General features: G+C 44.2%; 2 protein-coding genes across 2 annotated transcripts; both read right to left on the bottom strand.

The window, feature by feature from the left end:
• Window positions 1-996: 996 nt before the first annotated feature.
• On the bottom strand, window positions 997-14,288 carry LOC109469075 (serine-rich adhesin for platelets-like). The gene is made up of 6 exons (XM_019767461.1): window positions 11,250-14,288; window positions 10,144-10,263; window positions 9,744-9,848; window positions 7,941-8,030; window positions 6,231-7,026; window positions 997-6,011 (listed from the first exon to the last, which is right to left on the bottom strand). The coding sequence occupies exons 1-6, from the start codon at window positions 14,055-14,057 to the stop codon at window positions 1,960-1,962; spliced, it is 7,971 nt and encodes a 2,656-aa protein (XP_019623020.1). The 5' UTR covers window positions 14,058-14,288; the 3' UTR covers window positions 997-1,959.
• Window positions 14,289-17,226: 2,938 nt separating this feature from the next.
• On the bottom strand, window positions 17,227-18,378 carry LOC109469308. Its single transcript, XM_019767815.1, has 2 exons — window positions 18,204-18,378; window positions 17,227-17,714 (listed from the first exon to the last, which is right to left on the bottom strand). The coding sequence occupies exon 2, from the start codon at window positions 17,665-17,667 to the stop codon at window positions 17,233-17,235; it is 435 nt and encodes a 144-aa protein (XP_019623374.1). The 5' UTR covers window positions 17,668-17,714; window positions 18,204-18,378; the 3' UTR covers window positions 17,227-17,232.
• Window positions 18,379-19,726: the final 1,348 nt, after the last annotated feature.

Below are 19,726 nucleotides of genomic sequence, written 5' to 3'. Positions count from 1 at the left end.
AATTAGAAATGGGATTGGAACATATTGATAAATGTTGTTCTTGTTTGTATTAAGCGTTCGTGAATAGGTAGTTGATTACATCTGTAACGAGTTGTTTTCAAAATAGCTTGCAGGCTTTGTTTTGAAAAAGGCGCAGCTAAATGTCATTTTTGGAATCATGAAAAATTTCACAGTTGTCTTCCTTTACTTCCCATGGGAACCTTTAGAAATTAGTCTCGATAAATAGAGAACGGACTATGTCATTAACTTTAACTAGGTGGGCAACTTTCCAAACAAAGGAACACCTGGATCATCTCGATCTCTGTGTGCTTTGTTGTCGTTTTCTCATCAGGTTTAGAGGTACTTAAACATATAGGGCAGCCTACGAGTCATCAATCTTACATTGAACAGCTTATTTTCGTACGTGAATGTACGCATAATCTCCTAAATCACGTATGATTGATATCATGAGATATAATGTAATGACGTCCTAATGAAAGCCTTAAGATGGATGACTGTCTTACAAATGACCTCTGACCTCCAGAGGTTAAGGCTTCATTTAGGACATTGTTGCAGGACTTTTAGGCAAAAATCTTTTTGACAAAGCCACGATGCTAATGTATTTTGTGTTGATGTAGCCTTAACATATTTGGATCTAATATACGTCCTTACAAAATACGGCTAAACATTTCTTTGTCCCTGAAATGCTCCATTAGTCCCCTAACATCATAAAAATCTATAGATGGATAGGTTACTGGTAAAACAGGTCTCAATCACCCAGACAGTCAAGGACGCAGGGTCGAGCATTGTTCAGCCTCAGCAACCATTAAACACAGTCCGGGTCATTTATTTTGTGTTGTGTGTGTGTCATCTGAAGGTCATTTTAAAGGTCTCAGTGTATGGTTTTATTCACCCATATGTCATCTGTCAAATATTTCAGATAGCAACCAAAGAGTAAGGAACTTATCATTTTTTTCCTGCAAGGACTCCAGTAGTCAGACAACAGTTTAAGAAATACACAATAGTTTGTATTTATTGATGTTGGGAAAACAAATTATGACAGTACTAGCATGAAAGTTCACCTGACAGTCACGGAACGTGAAATTATGACAGTCACTGTTTTTGACAGTCGTGTCGTCATTAACAAAAAAGAACTAGGTGGTCCTTAAGCTTGTAGGTATAAGCTTTGCCAGATATGCTGTCACCGAACATTTGCTGCAGTTATGAAGAGATTTCCTTATGTGAATATTGACTATTGTGATATAAACTATCAACCATTATCCAACAACCCCAAAACCTCAAATAACAGTACAAACCGGCCAACACCCCCATCGAAATTCCCTCGGTACCAACTCTCAAATATATATCCGCAGTATCCTCCAGTCTATCACACATAGCCAATGAAACTATCTTATATACGCAGCCAAAAATAAGTACTCCTGCAGTAAAGGATTAATACATGGCAATGGTAACGACCTATGACACATTTCAGACTGTCCTGTTCAAGGCTGTTGTCTCACATTTGTATATGAATGGCCAAATCGAGATAAGAATACACTTGTGGTCGACATGTAATAGACATAATGGTATGGGCTATTCAACTCACTAACTATAGTTCCATCCATTGCTTGGCTAATTGCAGATAGGTTGTGTCGTAAAAATAAACTTGCCAGGAAAAGGCGATGTTGAAAATATCGAAGAAACTATCACATTTAGAATAGCTTTGTTTTCGAAATACAAGTAAACCCTTAACCAAGCCCAAGTTATCACATAGTAGATCAGATCAAAACCACAATGGCACCATAATAGAGCAAGAGTAACACATGCATGTCATCCTTCTTTTATCTAATTTCACAGTTGTTTTCCTGATATTGCTGTTTTCTTGTCTTCAACTCACACCCCACATAGACATAAAATAAATAGGCCATCCTCCATATAATTGCTTTATATTGGATATCACCAACTCAGATCTAATGTTCATCAGCTTTTGGTAACCGGAACATTGACTGTAACAGTTGGTGACACGGTTACAGTCTGTGTCACTGGTACGTTAACCATAATCTTCTGTGAGCCGCTGGCCTCGGTGCTTACTGCCGATGTAGGCAGGTTGACCATGATTTTCTGACCGGCCGCGTGGCTTTCACCTCCTCCGTGCATTGTAACGGTTTGTCCGACTTGTGCTCCTGATCCACCTGCCATTGGCACGTTAACCATGATCTTCTGGGCTGCCCCTGTTGCCATCTGCCCTCCCTGGACCGTGACGCTTTGCCCTGCCGATCCAGCCATCGACATGTGCTCCTGCGTCGTGACGGTGTGAGTCGTTGCCATGGGAACGTTGACCATGATCTTCTCGCTTGACGTGGTGTGAGTCGTTGTCATGGGAACATTCACCATGATCTTCTCGCTTGACGTGGTGTGAGTCGTGTGCGTCGTTGCCATGGGAACGTTCACCATGATCTTCTCGCTTGACATGGTGTGAGTCGTGATGGTTTGGTCAGCGGTCATGGGCACATTGACACTGATGGTTTGACCACTACCAGATGCGTTGGCGGTTGAAATACTCTGTGCATGCGGCACATTAACTTTGATCTTCTGCCCAGCTGCAAGGTCCCCTGCTCCATGGACCACGACGCTCTTGCTAATCGGCACGTTCACCATGATTTTTTCGGCGGTACTTGAGGACGTGGCTGTTCCTCCCATAACTTGAGTGGTGGTGTGTACCTCACCTGTTGTCACCGTCTGCGTTTCGGTAACGAAGTCGTTAGAAACAATGTTCTGTGATAACTCCGATGAGCCCGTTACCACCTCAGCCGAAGAAGAGGTTGATGCCACCTCTGTAGAAAGCATTGCTGTGCCTGACACCGACACCATAGAAGTTTGCATAGAATCTATCACTTCTGAAGATGCCATCTGTGTGCTGGATACTGTTGTCACCACAGTAGAGTTTTCTGATTGTGATTGTGAGTTTTCTGACACCGCCACAGTTTGCGAAACTACAGCCACTGATGTTTCTGTTGCAATATTAGCCTGTTCTGTAATAGCCTCTGATACATTTACCGTCAACACAACCCCCTCTGTCATTATATCGGACGATAAACCAACTGATTCTGACTTGGACTCTGAGGTAACTGAAGTAACTTGGCCCTCACTAACAGCTGATTCAGTTAAAATGACTACCTTCTCCGTCACTACACCTGACTCAGTAGACAACGCAGTACTACCCTCAACAGTTTCTCCAGATGCGGACATGGTTAGGGAATCGGACAATGTGTCTGTTACTAGGACACCACCTATGCTACCGCCTGATGAAATTCCAACTTGCTCACCTCCCATTACTGATGACTTGGTAACCGTAACGATATTTCCTGTAGAGACCTGTGATTTTTCAGACGTAGCTGATTCTACCACCGATGTTCCTGTCACCATATTGACCTGATCTGTAGCGACTTCTGATGACTGCACCACCATTGTGACATTTGCCGACGTTTCTACACCTGACGACAGCACACTAGACTTTTTCGACTCTTCTGTGACTTCCGTCACTACCTTAACCTGGTCTGTGATAGCTTCTGATGCATGCACTGTCATTGAAACCCCCTCAACAGTCACAACACCTGACGACAAAACAGTCGACTCTTCTGTGACTTCAGTTACCACACCAATCTGTTCTGTGATAGCTTCTGATGCCTGCACTGTCATTGAAACTCCCTCAGCAGCCACTATATCGGGCGACAAAATAACTGACTCCGACTCTGAGGTAACTGAAGTGACAGATTTTGTGTTCAACCCTTCAACGGTAACTTGGTCCTTATTACCTATAGCTGATTCAGTTACTATGACGACCTTCTCTGTCACTACACCTGACTGGCCAGACAACACAGTACTGCCCTCAACAGTTTCCCCTGATGTGGAGACAGTTAGGGTATCAGAAGATGCTTGTGTTCCCAGCTGGACGCCACCTATGCTACCGCCTGATGAAATTTCAACTTGATCACTTCCTTCCACTGATGACGTGGTAACCGTAACGATATTTCCTGTAGAGACCTGTGACTTTTCAGACGTAGCTGATTCTACCACTGATGTCACCGATGTTCCTGTCACCACATTGACCTGATCTGTAGCGACTTCTGATGACTGCACCACCATTGTGACATTTTCTGACGTTTCTGCACCTGACGACAGCACACTAGACTTTTTCGACTCTTCTGTGACTTCAGTTACCACACCAACCTGTTCTGTGATAGCTTCTGATGCCTGCACTGTCATTGAAACCCCCTCAACAGTCACTATATCAGACGGCAAAACAACTGACTCCGACTCTGAGGTAACTGAAGTGACAGGTGTTGTGTTCAACCCTTCAACTGTAACTTGGTCTTTATCACCTATAGCTGATTCAGTTACAATGACTACCTTCTCCGTCACTACACCTGACTGGTTAGACAACACAGCACTACCCTCAACAGTTTCCCCTGATGTGGAGAAAGTTAGGGAATCAGACAACGCGTCTGTTCTCAGGACGCCACCTATGGTACCTCCTGATGAAATGTCAACTTGCTCACCTCCCATTACTGATGACGTGGTAACCGTAACGATATTTCCTGTAGAGACCTGTGATGTTTCAGACGTAGCTGATTCTACCACTGATGTCACCGATGTTCCTGTCACCACATTGACCTGATCTGTAGCGACTTCTGATGACTGCACCACCATTGTGACATTTGCCGACGTTTCTACACCAGACGACTGCACACTAGACTTTTTCGACTCTTCTGTGACTTCCGTCACCACCTTAACCTGGTCTGTGATAGCTTCTGATGCCTGCACTGTCATTGAAACATCCTCAACAGTCACTATACCTGACGACAAAACAACTGACTCCGACTCTGAGGTAAGTGAATTGACAGATGTAGTGTTCAACTCTTCAACTGTAACTTGGTCCTGATCACCTGTAGCTGATTCAGTTACTATGACGACCTTCTCTGTCACTACACCTGACCGGCCAGACAAAACAGTACTACCCTCAACAGTTTCCCCTGATGTGGAGAAAGTTACGGAATCAGAAGATGCTTGTGTTACTAGGACACCACCTATGCTACCGCCTGATAAAATGTCAACTTGCTCACTTCCTTCTACTGATGACTTGGTAACCGTAACGATATTTCCTGTAGAGACTTGTGATTTTTCAGACGTAGATGATTCTACCACTGATGTCATCGATTTTCCTGTCACCATATTGACCTGATCTGTAGCGACTTCTGATGACTGCACCACCATTGTGACATTTGCCGACGTTTCTACACCTGACGACAGCACACTAGACTTTTTAGACTCTTCTGTGACTCCCGTCACCACCTTAACCTGGTCTGTGATAGCTTCTGATGCCTGCACTGTCATTGAAACCCCCTCAACAGTCACTATACCTGACGACAAAACAACTGACTCCGACTCTGAGGTAACTGAAGTGACAGATGTTGTGTTCAACCCTTCAACTGTAACTTGGTCTTCATTACCCACCTTTTCCGTCACTACACCTGACTGGTCAGACAAACCAGTTTCCCCTGATGTGGACAAAGACAAAGAATCAGACGACGTTTGTGTTTCAAGGACGCCAGCTACGATAGCGTCTGATGAAATAGTGACTTGATCACTTCCTACTTCTGAAGATTTGGTTACCGTAACAACCTTTCCTGAAGTGACCTGTGATTTTTCAGACAACGTAGCCGATTTTATCACTGATGTTTCTGTCACCATATTGGCCTGATCTGTAGTGACGTCTGATGCCTGTACTGTCAATGTAACATCTTCTGTAACTACACCTGACGACAAAGCACTAGAGTTTTGCGACTCTTCAGTGACGCTAGTGAAAATTGTGCCTGACTCCACAGTGTCTAGACTCATGGTACCTTTTCCATTTATTACAACGGAAACATTTTCTGTCACCACGCCTGATACGTTCGATGCCTCATCAATAGTCCCCGAAGATACAGTGACTACGGTGACGGAGTCTGTACTAGAACCTGAATTCAACACAGCTTGGCTGACAGAATCTACCGATGATGTTGATGCCAATGTGATCTTTTCGGTAGATGTAGAAATAATATCATTTTCAGAGGACGCTTCTGATTTCGAAGTTTTGGTGATAGTGGCAACGCCTCCTATGGTAGATTCTGTCGACGCTGATGCCCCTGTTACTGAAACTATGCTCTCTGTTACCTTCACATCGCGCGTTGTGTTTACTGTAGTGCAAGAGCTATGCTCAGCTACTTTGTGTGATACATCTACACTTTCAGAAGAACCGGTGGCTGCAGTAACGTATTCTGTAGCATTGCCTGTCATTACATTGACGGAAGATTCGTCAACTTTTGCATCGCCTGATACAGAAGTAATAGTGACTTTGCCATCGACATTTTCAACGCCCTTGTTTAGGGTAACAGTGGTAACAGTGGACGTTTCTGTTTTATGGCAATGACAATGACAATGAGCATTGCCAAGTGCAGTTTCAGCGGCGAAAGTGCTTCCCGACACCATGCTTGATTGCGTTTTATTATGCATTGCTCCTGCAGCTGACACCGTTACATTATGCAGCCCAGCTTGCTCAAAAGCCCCTGAAACCACTGCTGCATGCTTTTCAGCTCTATCGAAAGCTTCTGACCGTACTGTAGTAATTCCCACCTGTCCTGATACGGTGGAGCTTGATACTGTTTTCCCCTGGTGTGTCACGTGATGTCCATGCGTCACCACCCCACCGTGCATCTCATTGGTCGTATGTTTCTGGTGAGACACCACGCTGTGCTGACTCATGGATCCGCCATGTTGGGAAAACGTCGCCGATCCGCCATGTTGTTGTGTCGTGAAGTTCATGGTGCCTCCTGAAATGGTAGAGCTCCCCCCAGACCACTTCCCAACACTAGACTCTTGGGAAGACACGCTACCGTTCTGAAGGATGGTGGTGGTTGTGTGTGTGGCGGTGTTAGCGCTGATTAAAGCTGTCTCTAGCCGAGAGTTCTCCTCCATAAGCACTTTGATCTGCTCTCCAAGCTGCCTCACCTACGCGACAGGCCGACAAGCAGAAAGTTAATTAGCGTGCAGGTGAAGCAAAATCGCTACAAATAAAAAGGGCAGGCTCCGCTCCTAAGGCGTCACCAAAATGATGGGCACAAGTGTATGATTAGCCAAACACAAAGAAAAAGCCATCTATATAATCTATGCGGTGATGATATGAATGTTATCAATTTAACTTGAATTATATGAGGGACACAAATGTGTTATGCTGAAGATTAGTGATCTATTGTACTAACTCTACAACAGCAAAGAATGGTTATCGTGATAAAGATACCCAAACGATGGTCTAGTCTACTGTGTATGCAGATACTAAGGAAAGGAATAGAGTGAAGCTTTAATAGAAAGGAAAGTCTAAGAATCAAGATCAAGCAGGGATGGTGGACTTGACGGCCCGTTTTGTGTTGAGCCAAGAGGACTGCTAGTATCACGGAAGGATAGAACCGAAGCCTCAAGACGTTTGTTTTCTTCCATTAGAACATCGATCTGCTCAGTGAGAGCCTTCACCTGGGAGTATAAAGAGGTACATGGATGTAATCATGGGTTGAAATTGGTGTGACTAGAAATAGAGGAAGGGGGATCTGGTGAGAAGGCAATCAGAAGCATCTTTGAAACCTCTAACTACTCTCCTTAAACATCTACCAGAATTGTTTCGATGTAGGGAATCTATTTCAGCAAAGAAGAAAATGACTATCTTAGACCACGTTCACAGAAGGTAACAGTAGCACTCAATACGCATTACATCAAAAATTGTAATTTTTTATCCCGTAATATCACATTATCAGTATTTGTGGCTAAATGTTGCCATAGAAAGAGTTTTCAATTAGACATTTCAGATATAACATTATGTTTAAGATTTTGTTAATCTTAAGTACCAATGCCTTTCACGTCGAAGGTCATACCTGCATATCTTTTGATGCCACCATCTTTCTGACGTCATCAATCTGTTGGTTGTCGATTCGTCCGGACAGGTCGTCAATTTGTCTGATGGCCTATAGACGACACAGCAATCGTTATAAAAAAAGTCAAGATTTACCTATACACAGTGTGCATTTGTACTCCCTTTGACGTCAGTGTACATTTATACTCCCACTTGTCTACATGATGCCATAGTCAAGAACTGTTTTGTAGTTTCGCTATTCTTGAAACAAAAAAAAATGGATTTCACTAACTATGCACAGTGTACATTTATACTCCCTTTGCAGTGTACTGTAGTAATTTATACTCCCCCTTGTCTACATGATGCCATAGTCCAGAATTGTAGGTACCCGTAGTTTCGTTACTCTTGAAACAAAAGTAGATTTCACAGCTTTCTCAATAATAAACAGGCGGAGTATGTGATAGCACCAACACCGTCCATATATCCTGAGGGCACGATTACAGGCTTTGCCTAGCAACCTTGAGCACAGAAAATCCTCGGCACCGTATGTGATTTTATAAACCTACATACTAGCGTCCTCTTATTCTATGAAAACGGGAAAGCAACTGGTGTAAATATTTGCATGTAGCTATCCATTTCGTTGTACGTTGTGGCGTTTAGTAAGTGTTTACTATTGCTTTACCGTGATCTATCATGTGTCATCAAGGTATTTGAGCAATGATGAAGCCGCTATTGTCGGCTTTTAGCGGAATCCACAATTTGATTTACACAAAGCAGAGGGTCAGCTACCAGAGGGTTTGGGGAGAAAATTACAGAAGAGATAGCCAGTCGAGAAAATGGTCCTGCGGGCTGTTTAACACTGCCCATGTCAATCAAACAGTACTCTACATCTAATGGCGATAACAAGCAGGGATTGGATCACAATGGAGGTATTGAACAGGTTCCCAACAGCTCGGTAATGTGATTATGTACAGGTGTTTACACAAATGTTCTTCTTTTGGTGACGTTTCCTCACAACCATATCCCTGGAACATGGTAGGTTTACCGTGACTAAGGAAGACCACCTGTAGTGCTGCAAATTCCTCATCACCAACTGATCATTCAGCATTTATACATGTACATGGCTGGATTCAAACATTCTCTCCTAGATGTTGATTCACATTATTATCCCAGTTTACTACAGTACTTGGGAAAATCAAACCAAATGTTAACTACCCAATCGGAGAAGGGAGTTGTTATTAGCATTAATTCTTTTTTTATTTTTTTGTTTAAGATTAGATTGAAAAATATCTGTTCTGCAGTTGTTGTTTGTCACTGGCCCCTGTCCCGCCCCCTTTTTGTGTTTTCATCTGTCCTGAGGCCAAAATAATCAACTCTCCTAACACTGCTAAAGTAGTCTGCATGCTCCGGTGCGACAGTGTCTTCGATGCCCTTGCTTGTTTGTTCTGCTTGATTTACTTCGGTCGACATGACCTGCCTCCAAACTCAAGCGTTTTTATCCACGTGGATGTAGGACTATGTACTGCATATGCAGCAGCTCGATTTGAGTATTTTATGAATAATGGTTCAAACAAAAAAACAAAAAAACAAACAAACATACAAAAAGCATCCAGAAAATGTTCATGCCAACCTATGTTAAAGTATATTTGGAGATACAAAGCCTATTGGGGGTCCACTTTTTTACACTACTGATTGCATCCCTCTGAGTGAGATTCTTAATTCACAGGATCTAAGGTGATAAACTAAGGTACTGCATCCCCACCCCTCCTACCACCCCTCCCTATTACTCTTCTTTATAAGATGCACACAGTGCTTTCAAACCTACCTGCTCTAGGTTGTATTGGTCCTGATCGCCCAGGCGGATGATGGTCCTCTTCATCTCCCGGTTCTCCTCCATCAACCTCTCAATCTCGTTCTCCAGTTCCTTTATCTGCGAAATATCGAGAGAATATAGGAGATAAAAATTCAATTCTCATCAGACGACAGTGTGAAACATCATACTCCTTACGGTGCACATCTCAGTGTCCTGTTTCCTGTCCTGCACGAGTCAGGTCCTAGGTCTAAAATGTGTACTATCATATATGACATATCTTAACCATTCTCAAACATATATTTGCCCGGTTTCGTTATCAAATGAGAGAATTGTAAGTGGTGCCATGTTCTGTGTGGACTATTCTCTTTGATACTGCATTGCACACATGTAACAAAGTGACAGTGGCTTGTACCTCCTTTGAAGATCCTTCCAACTTGACCTTGTACATCTCTACTTGTTTCTCCAGGTGGGACGTCTTCAAAGTTAAACTCTGCACCTTGACAATGGCCTCCTCTCCTTCGGTTACTTTCACCTGTGATATAAATTCATAAAAGAGAACATCAAATAAGCAAACCCCATATCTTTGAACGATTTTTTCATTAACAAACTACAGTACATATGCATGCAGTTCTGCTACTACTAGAATCAAAATACACTCCAAATTAAATGATGTTAATACACAAACGTATACAAGTATATGTAGGCACCTTTACAGTTCACTTACCATATTAAACTTTACATAATGTTCAACTAAGTGTTAGATCATGTTTAGTCACTATTTCACAGCTGGATGCATACATGTAGTTTATTGATTGGGCGTTTTAGAGAGTCTGATTATTATTGCTTGAATAAATCGGTATTTACTAACGACACTTGTGACATTTTGGCCTGACCAGAAAACGAATATTTTGCATGCCTGAAATACCGGATGTCACAATGACCCACCCATACACGTGTACTCCATCCTTAGACTTGGCCCACCCATACCGGAAGTAAGCTTAATCATTGTGCACAACAATGCATTATCAGCGTTGTATGCAATAAATGTAGAACAAATAACACATTCAGAATCCATGCCCTATACCCATGTTCCCAATGGACTATATACACAAGCCATATTGAGATAAAGTGTGCCCCCCTCCCCACACAGTACAGGCACATTTGATTAGAGTGCATAGTCATGTCGTTTGTGGATAGTTTGTGGATGTAACACTGCATTGTTGCTGGCATAATTCAATCACACCTTCATGCTTATTGAATTTTCTTCCCATGAAAATTGTATTTACTCAGAGAACCCACAATTACTGTGTAGTATATGGAGCTGCTTGTAAGACGTTGCTTAATGTTAGGCGCACACAGTGTACTGACATTCAAGCTTCATTGAACATGTTGGCATAGAGAGTTTGGTATATTTTTCCCAGGTTGGCAACATCTGCTGTTATCTACATGTAGACCTGTACATTTTAGGTAGTTTATCAACACAATTTACCATTGAGAAAGAAAAATTGTTTGACCTACCTCCAACTGCTTCATGGTGATCTCTAATTTCTCCACCTTGACCGTCAGTTGCTTCCTGGTCCTCTCCAGGGTGTCCTTCGTCTTCGTCAGCTCCTTGACCGTCCTCTTCAACTCTGTAACCTCTGACCTCAGTTCTTTTTCCGAGGTGACCTTGACGGAAAGATCTCTCTCCAAGATGGTGATCTTCCTTTCGTATTCTGTGACTTTTGACGAGGATTCTTTCAGAATGAAAATCTGCTCTTGGAGAGACTTGATTTGTGTTTCCAGTGTTGTTATTTTGGTCGTCATGGAAATGATCTGGTTTTCCTGCTCCTTGGTCTTCTTTTCCAATCCCCTCAGCTGGTTTCGGAGTTCGTCGCGTTCTTTACCGATCTTGTCCATCTTGTTCTTCATGTCTTGTAACTCCTTGGCTTTTCCAGCTAGCTGGTCTTTGAGTTTGCCATTTTCGGTCTCCAAGGTGACGATTTTCTTCTGGAGCTGGACGTTTTTCTGTTCGACTTTGCTGAGGGACGACTGCTGTTCCTGCATGGGCCCTGACAGCTGCTCTACTTGCCCCTTAGCGCTGTCTAGGTCAACCTTAATCCTCTTCATTTCTCCTTCCATTCCGTGCATCTTGTTCTCTATGTCTCCCTTCTCTATCTCTAGCCTCGCCCTTTCGTCTTCTACTTCCTTGAGAGCGTCGTCTTTGTCTTGAAGCTGCTTCCTGAGTGCCTCTAGCTCAGCCTGTAAGGAGGTGCACCTGCTCTCCAGTGTGAAGCACTTGTCTTCGAGACCCTTCCCCGCATCTTTGATGTTATCGGAGTCGCTCTCTAACCTCTTCTTCTCCTCCGTTATGATGGTCATTTTGCGTTCAGCGCTCTCAAGATCCATCTGTGCTTCTCTCAGTTCCCTGTCCTTGGCTTCGTTCTCTGCCTGAGCGTCTTTCAGCCTCCTCTGGAGAGCGGCCAGCTGGTCTTCCAAGTCTTGAACCTTGCCTTGGAACGTGACCTCTGTATGGCTGACCTCCTTTGTCATCGTTTCAAACTCTAGCCTCTCCTTTCGTAGCCTGGCCAACTCGTCTAGAGCGTCTTGTAGCTCGCTTTCCTTGTCAGCTAGGCGATTCTTCAACAGATCCCTCTCTGACTTCAGGTTTGCGTTGTCTGCATCCAGCGTTTCGTTCTCTCGAGCCAACTCCTCAATCTTCCTCAGGGCGATGTCCAGCTCAGACTGGAGCTGTCCTATCTGCGACTCGAACCTGTTCATCTTCAGTGTCAACTCTCTGTTCTCTTGTTTCATTTTATCTCCTTCCGCACTTTGACTTGCACTTCTCTCCTTCTGCCTCTTCAGATCATCCATCTGTTTCCTTTGTTTTCCTGCCTCCCTCTCTGTGTCCTCCAGCTTGCGTTGGAGATTTCTCTTTTCGTTATTTAAACCATCTACCTTGTCTTTTAAGGCCTTGGCTTCTCTGTCCTTTGCTTCTAGTTGGGCACGAAGTCGGTCTAGCTCTCCCTGGAGTCTCTTAGCTTCCCCTCCTTCTTTCTGGGCCGCTGCTCTGGCATCCTGTTGAGCATTCTGCATCTCCTTTTGTGTTGAATCCAACTGCATCTTCATCTTCCCCATGTCTCCCTGTATCCTCATGTTGTCTGCATTAGCCTTGTCTAGCTCTGCCTTCAGCCTTGCTAGCTCGTCTCTGGCGTCGTCCAGTTCCCTGTCCTTTCTCTGGACGTCTTCGGTGGTCACGCCCCCTTGACCCCCTCCAACTCCGACTCCGAATCCGCCGGCGTCTCTACTTCCAGCTTCTTCCATCTTCAGCTCCATGGTCGTCATGTCCTTCTTCAAGCTGTCGTTCATGTCTCTCATCCTCTGCAACTCGTTCATCAGGTCTTCTATCTCTCTGTCCTTCTGGTCACTTGATGGCGATGCGGCCGAGGAGAAACTTGCTGACGTTTGCTGAATGGTAATGCTGGCGTTCATAGATTCCTCCCTCAGTTTGATGATCTCAAGCTCAAGCAGGCGCTTACTTTCTGTCACTGAGGAGATCTGCTCAAGTAGACGTCTCTTCTCTGCTGCCCATTGACTAAGCTCGTGTTCTATGCGTACCTTGTCGGCTGTTAGCACTTGTATGTCGTTATTCTTCTTCCCGACTGCTTTCTCCAGGTCCTTGTTGTCGACCTTCAGGATCCTGATCGAACTCTCCAGGTCATTGATGGTCTGGTGCAGAATGGTGATCTTCTGGTTGTACTCCTCGTACTTAAACGTGGTGGTTGTCGTCTCCTGACTCCTCTCGTATTCTCTCGCGATAAGCTCCTTCTCGTGAAATAACTTCTCCATCTGCCTCATCAACTCGTTGATCCTCGCCTTTGCCCTCTCGCCGGCCTCTATGGCCTCGTTTACCTGCGACTGTAAGCCGGAATTCCTCAACTCCAGGGTTTCAATGACGTTGGCGAGCTTCCCGTTTTCGGCACGGTAGAACTCGAGCTCGCTCGACATGATACCATTTAAATGGCTGAGTTCCGTGATTTTGGTCCTCAGCTCCTTGATAAGGATTTCCAACTCCTCGTTTCGGATCCCGATCCGCCTGTTGTCGTCCTCCAGGAGACGCACCTTGATGGCGTACGAGTTGAATCGCTCCGTGAGGTCGGTCTCGTAGTGGTAGGCGTTCGCGTTGACCGCGCCATGGTAGAGGTTGCTGTGGGCGCTGTAGGTTGCGCTCGCCCCGGCGGAAGCCGCGTGGCTGCTGCTGCTGCTTACCTTGCTGCGGTGCACCGTGAACCGCGTCCCGATCGGGACCTGGGCGTCCCTCTTCAGTTGGCTGGCGTAGTGGGACATAGTCGGCCTGGGGCTTGGACCAAAGCGGGCGTAAACCTACAGTACTGCCAAGCAGCGTCTTCTCTCTCCCCCTTTTGACGTCTTAAAAACACAACAGGGTGGACTCAGTCTGCTGCCTGCTTATCACAGCAGCTTTCACCTTTTGTGTCACAGGCCTGCCGTGATTGGTCGACACGCCAACCTTTCACTCGTGCTGCTGCTAAAGCCCAGTGACCTGACATACACAGGAGTTGCCCGACCACTAGGAGAACAAAGAAACCGGCCGGCAGAATCAATTTGCGGGCACATACCTGCATAGCTTCAGCACTTATTGCTTGAAAGTCATACTTTTTTTCTCATGCCTAAAATGCCTCGAAACACTCCCCATAAATCCTGCCACCACATGCTGTTCCGATATAAGCTAGCTGAAAACAGGGGCTCTTATTGTGTAGGAGAACACACTACGTCTTCTTTGTGTCGAGTTTTAATGCGACCGGGGTCACAGGACCTAATGTTGAGAGAAGAATTTCACCCCAGGCTTGTACTATTTCGTATACGAATATTTTCAACCTTTCTGAAAGTCTGACACTCTTCCCTACTGGTGCCTTCTGTCGGCATGTTGCACAGAGCTCCATTTACCGTCTAATGTTTATTGAAAACGAAAACTAATTGTATGTCGGTACAAAAGGTGTCGGATAACACAAGAAAACTCCGCCTGAATCTAGCCCCGGGGCCAGACTCTGGGTCCTTTCGCTCCCATGTCTCTCCTAATGATACGGGTCGTTCCATCAAAGTACAAACAACAACAGGAGCCTTTATTCCCGATAACCTGATTTGCAGGTAAGCCATTTCTCACACAGACACGGCGAGCCCATTCAAGACACTTGAGCAAGTTTCCGATAGCTACGCCCCCTAACGACTAGCCATATATCGCATAGAAAACCTACTACATACTGGTTAACCATGGAGAAGTAAATTATACTTCTGTCAGGATGGAATTTGCCAGATTGTTGAAAACTCCCCACGAATACGCCACTTTTAGAAGGGATCGTAAAGTATCTGATTGATGCCAGGATATTTGGGAACAAATCGTTTTTAACAGACATAGGCGACTGTTTTCCTATTTTTGGGCAAATCACGTTTTAATGGGTGATTTGTATTCAGGACAGCTCGTGTTGGTCCTTAAGAGGAAATGCCCAGCCGGAAACTGTCTCTACAGTTTCCGTATTAAAGTTCCTATTGGATTTGTGAGTAACAGTCGAAAGGTTTTGTTTTATGTCAGAGATTAGAATTGGTTCTGTCTTAATATCATACAGCAATTCCTCACATGTAGCGTGATAATACAACCGGGAATGCTTAGGAATAATATGCAGAGTGTACAAAAAAAGCTTTAAACTACAACTATCACAATAACTGATGTTCCTGTGAATTATGGCGTCCCTTAATTAGTATGATATACCCACATGTTAAGATATATAGTCCTTTTTTACTTATGATAAAGAAATGGTAACTTGTGACCTTTAAAGGGGCTTGAGACTCATTGAGGGCAACTGTTTCAATATACCTTTCTTTTCTTTAAGGCCACACCGATTTAATTTTATGGATGACATCCTCTGAAGACCCCCAAACTAGTGCGCGCGGGCGAAAAAAATAAAAATCCGGCCAAAAATAAAAATGCTACAAAACCACAGGAATACAAACCTGGTATTGTGAATTTGGCGCATTACATAGCGACGTATACGATAGGCCGACACATGCTGGATTTTTGCGGAATATATGAATCGACACTGCTGACGTATGTACTGAGTTCTTGAGTCTTGGAGCTTCGGTAGCCTGGCTGCCGTCAACCAGAGTTATCACCACCATGCACTACCCAGGCCTAAAGCCAGGCCAGAGCCTCGGAATACGTGATCTTTTTTTTTTTTTTGAGATCGGGCGAAAATCAATGCGCGCGGGGATGTCATCCATAAAATTAAATCGGTGTGGCCTAAATCGGTATTCATTTTTGAAACGTCCAAATGTCAACCACTAGTGACTGTCTCCTATGCTGACCTTTTGAACGTTGTTTTTCTGCGGAGTCTCCTACTTGACTGTCATGTCACGTCCCAAACCGGCTTTACTGCCTTTGTTAGACCTCTGACCCCCAGTGACCCCGAAAGTGGCATCGCCCCCGGTGGCGCCATCACCTGGGTAGAGTGATGCGCCGGGGAACAAAGGACTGATGACAACAGCCTCTTCTCTGTACGGGTGACTGCCCTGGCAGGCCGCGGGATAAATTTTCCTCTCCCTCCCCTCACACGGAGAGATTCACTCCCTGACAGAAATCAGACGACATTCTCGTCATGAGTCATCGGAAGACCCCGGATGTGGAGCGGAATGTGGCAATACCGCGGAACGGTGTGACCAGATTGTAACATACGCGCGAAAGGAACGCGTCAGCCTGCAGGGCAGCATTCCGCGGGTGCAGTGTTTCGCCAGGGGCGACAGGCGGCGTGCGTGATTGATGGGGAATGCTTGTTGTTGAAAGAACGTTTTTCTTCTCCGCCCCTTTCGTGTGAAATGGCATTCGTTGTAAATCACTTCCCTTACACCACCCCAGGATAACGACAAAAGGGCTCAAGCAATGACACACCCATCGCCCATTAAACCCCCATTTACCATCGTTAACATTTACGACAGTTTGCCTTCACGCGATGTAAACAAAAGTCGTTTTGCGGCAAGGCCGCCATGATGTCGTGTTGACTATAGCTAGTCTTTAGTCGTGTGTGTGTACCAGCAAGGAGGTTAGTTCTATGAGCTAAATGTCTGGATCGCAATTTGGTTTATCATCTTGCGGAAGAAGTAGTGCTTATGCAATACGAGATACAGTACGAGATACAGTTGAAAATGTATTACACCAATTCGAAATGTAAAACTAAAAGACGACCTTATAGATTGATTGCTCCATAGATTGTTGTTGATAATTGTAATACTTGTATTACCTAAAATATATGAAACACTCCAGGCTACAAACAGAAATGACGTGGTGGTTATATAAAATTATGTTCTTACTGAATATCATGAACACACGGCATGAACGTTTAGAAATACTCGTCCTATGTTATCACTTGTATTTATGTAGTTCAGCTCTGTACCTTATTTTATACCGCCTATTCACTTTCTTGTCTAAACGGCTACCATGCCGGTCTGGCTTTTCTTAGTGCTGTAAGCTCTCCGTAAGACGTTTGTTCTCTTCCAGGAGTTTCTTGAAGTCTGTTACCAAGTTAGACCCCTCCTGTAATATGATCTTCAAGAGTTTGTTCTCTTCCGTCATCCTATCCAGCTTCTCCTGGAGCTTTTTTTCGTCCTCGGGTTCGGTCAGCTTTGTAGTGTCGTCGGTCACCTTCGTGGTGTTGTCGGGCAGCGTCGTAGCGTCTTCGGTCACCTTCGTGCCCTCATCGGGTACCTCCGCGCCCTCGTCAGCCAAAGCATCGGTCACCTTCTTGTCGACCACCTCTCTGACTTGGCGGGTCAACTCTTGCACCTGTGCCCGTAACTCTGTGTTTTCCTTCTGCAGGGCTTCCACCTCTGAGATGATCCCCTTCCACTCGTTTATGTTGTCGTTCTTTGTTCGAGGAGAAACCTTGGCCATTTTGCAACGACAGCTAGACTCTTCACTTTTAGACTTGACAAAGACACCTGGTGAAATGAATACGTGAGAAGCATTATAATCTGCTGTATTTTGTCTCGTTCTGTTTTGGTGCACATGAAAGCTGGAATGATTTCTGTGATAAGAAATGAAGTTGCCATTCTTTGTTCAAAGATAATACTTGGCCATTTTAGAACGACAGTTAGACTATTCACTTTACGACTTTATAAAGACAGTGTAAGAAACATTATAGTCTCTATGCATATACAGCGGTTTATCGTTCTCTTTGATTGCATGTTTTGGCGCAAGAAAGCTAGGCTGATTTCTCTGATAAGAATTGAAAGTATCTTCTTGTATTACACTTGGAGTATGTCGGTAAACAAACCTAGTGTTCTATTGAGCAGCGAAAGTGCTCTCAATTACGTACCTCAGACTATATGCTCCGATGCAAAATGCCTTCATTCAAATGACAATTTGAGAACAACAATTCAACATATCTACATTGTACATATATAGTACGAAATGCAGAACTTGCATACCTTTTTCTCCTGGCGACGTTTTAACAGTTCCACAAAGGTTACACAGATAGTGAAGTAAAGAATGTGGCAGTGACTGCACGTAGCCTTTGGCCAGAATTCCTCTTCTAGGAGATTTGACTCAGATTACCCACAAAATAGCCGCACCCACACCCATTTCCAATTATGACAGGGAACCGGGGAAAGTTACCCCACTTGGTGATTCATATTCCCTACAATTATAAAGTTTGGTAAACTTACCAAGATCCCCGCTATGCGACCCACATATGGGACGTAAGTGTGGGTGATTTATGCTTGAGTATCCGTTCAGTATTGAGGGGCTATTGTTTTTAATGACGAATCCTCAGTGTAGTTAATGGTGTGTATTTGAGCGTATAAAACGGGTAGATGGGTCTACAAGTGATTGCCATGTTGTTATCGATAAATAAGCATGTGTTTTATGGCTATTTTAGTAGAATAAAACAGAGCATGTCCAAAAACGTTTTAAGTGTCGTTTGTACGCCAAACATACTTTTGAAGCTCGTCTAAAATGCGTTACTCTGTAACAGCAAGAAGTCAAATTTCGTGCTTATTTGTATTCTGAATACTAAATACCGCACCGTTTTGAGCTCAAGGCATTCGTGTTTTGCTATTTTGATACAGGTACGACACCTAGCGGATGGGCGATGAACAGCAGGGCGGAATGGTGACGGCTAAAGCAAAAAGCCTGGCAGACTTCAGAGGGCTGGAACATGACGTAATATTAAACAACTGTGCCAACGTTCAACAAGAGTTCGGAGATCTCATACCTCCTCGAAACATTTAGAGCTTTTGTAAATTTTGTTGCTTTATTTCGTGTTTATCAAGGATATATGTGTCTGCCTGTGTGTGGATGACGCGTTCAGCACCAAGGACACAACGAGCTTTCATAGTGACCCTGGTACAGTCTCTACTGGACAAGCATAGACGCAAACCCGCAGACAAACTGACCCAAAACCTTCACCATAGAACCAACACTTCCGTACCGGCGGTAACAATGAGATAGAGCGACACGAAATAAATCTGGCGTCGGGAAACAATGAATATTTGCAATGGGAGGGATTTTTGTGAGTCCCGTGTCAGTCACGAGGATCGTTCCATCGCGATAGTTTGCTGAGGAAACACCACAGACTGGTTAAATAACCACGCGCTAGTTCTTAATCACGGCGTGTTGTTGTAAATCATCGATCAGCGGTTGTCAGGTACATAGAAACAGGGCTGTTAACTCATGGTGCAGCCGGCTCCTTGGGGGTTATAATGTACGGGTGGAGTAACATTTTCAGACGGCATCTTTTGCAGTGCCATGTCTATACTCAATATAACGCTCAAGATTTCTGAGCGAAAATGTGTACACTAATATTATTGTGTGTCAGATACCAGTTTTAATGAGATACACGAATGACGAATTTAACAAATTTGATCACGTATCATTACATATTGACGACTTTTGTACATGTAACACATATGTATTTCGTATCCATAAAATGCACCTTTCACTGAGGTTTAGC

The sequence above is a fragment of the Branchiostoma belcheri genome, unplaced genomic scaffold (assembly GCF_001625305.1).
Source record: "Branchiostoma belcheri isolate BF01 breed outbred unplaced genomic scaffold, Haploidv18h27 scaffold20, whole genome shotgun sequence".
In the NCBI taxonomy this organism is placed as follows: domain Eukaryota; kingdom Metazoa; phylum Chordata; class Leptocardii; order Amphioxiformes; family Branchiostomatidae; genus Branchiostoma; species Branchiostoma belcheri.
The sequence above is the reverse complement of the archived record's forward strand: the minus strand, read 5'-3'. Positions and strand labels throughout refer to the sequence as shown.

Bases quoted from the DNA above. Each gene is read 5' to 3' on its own strand.
- LOC109469308 (XM_019767815.1), bottom strand. From the start codon at position 17,667: ATGGCCAAGGTTTCTCCTCGAACAAAGAACGACAACATAAACGAGTGG.
- LOC109469075 (XM_019767461.1), bottom strand. From the start codon at position 14,057: ATGTCCCACTACGCCAGCCAACTGAAGAGGGACGCCCAGGTCCCGATC. The intron at 9,849-10,143 runs GTACAAGCCACT...GATATTTCGCAG, and splicing joins TGGAAGGATCTTCAAAGGAG to ATAAAGGAACTGGAGAACGA. The intron at 6,012-6,230 runs GCTCTTGCACTA...CTGTCAGCCAAG, and splicing joins ACACAAAGTAGCTGAGCATA to CTGTGTTGAATTCAGGTTCT.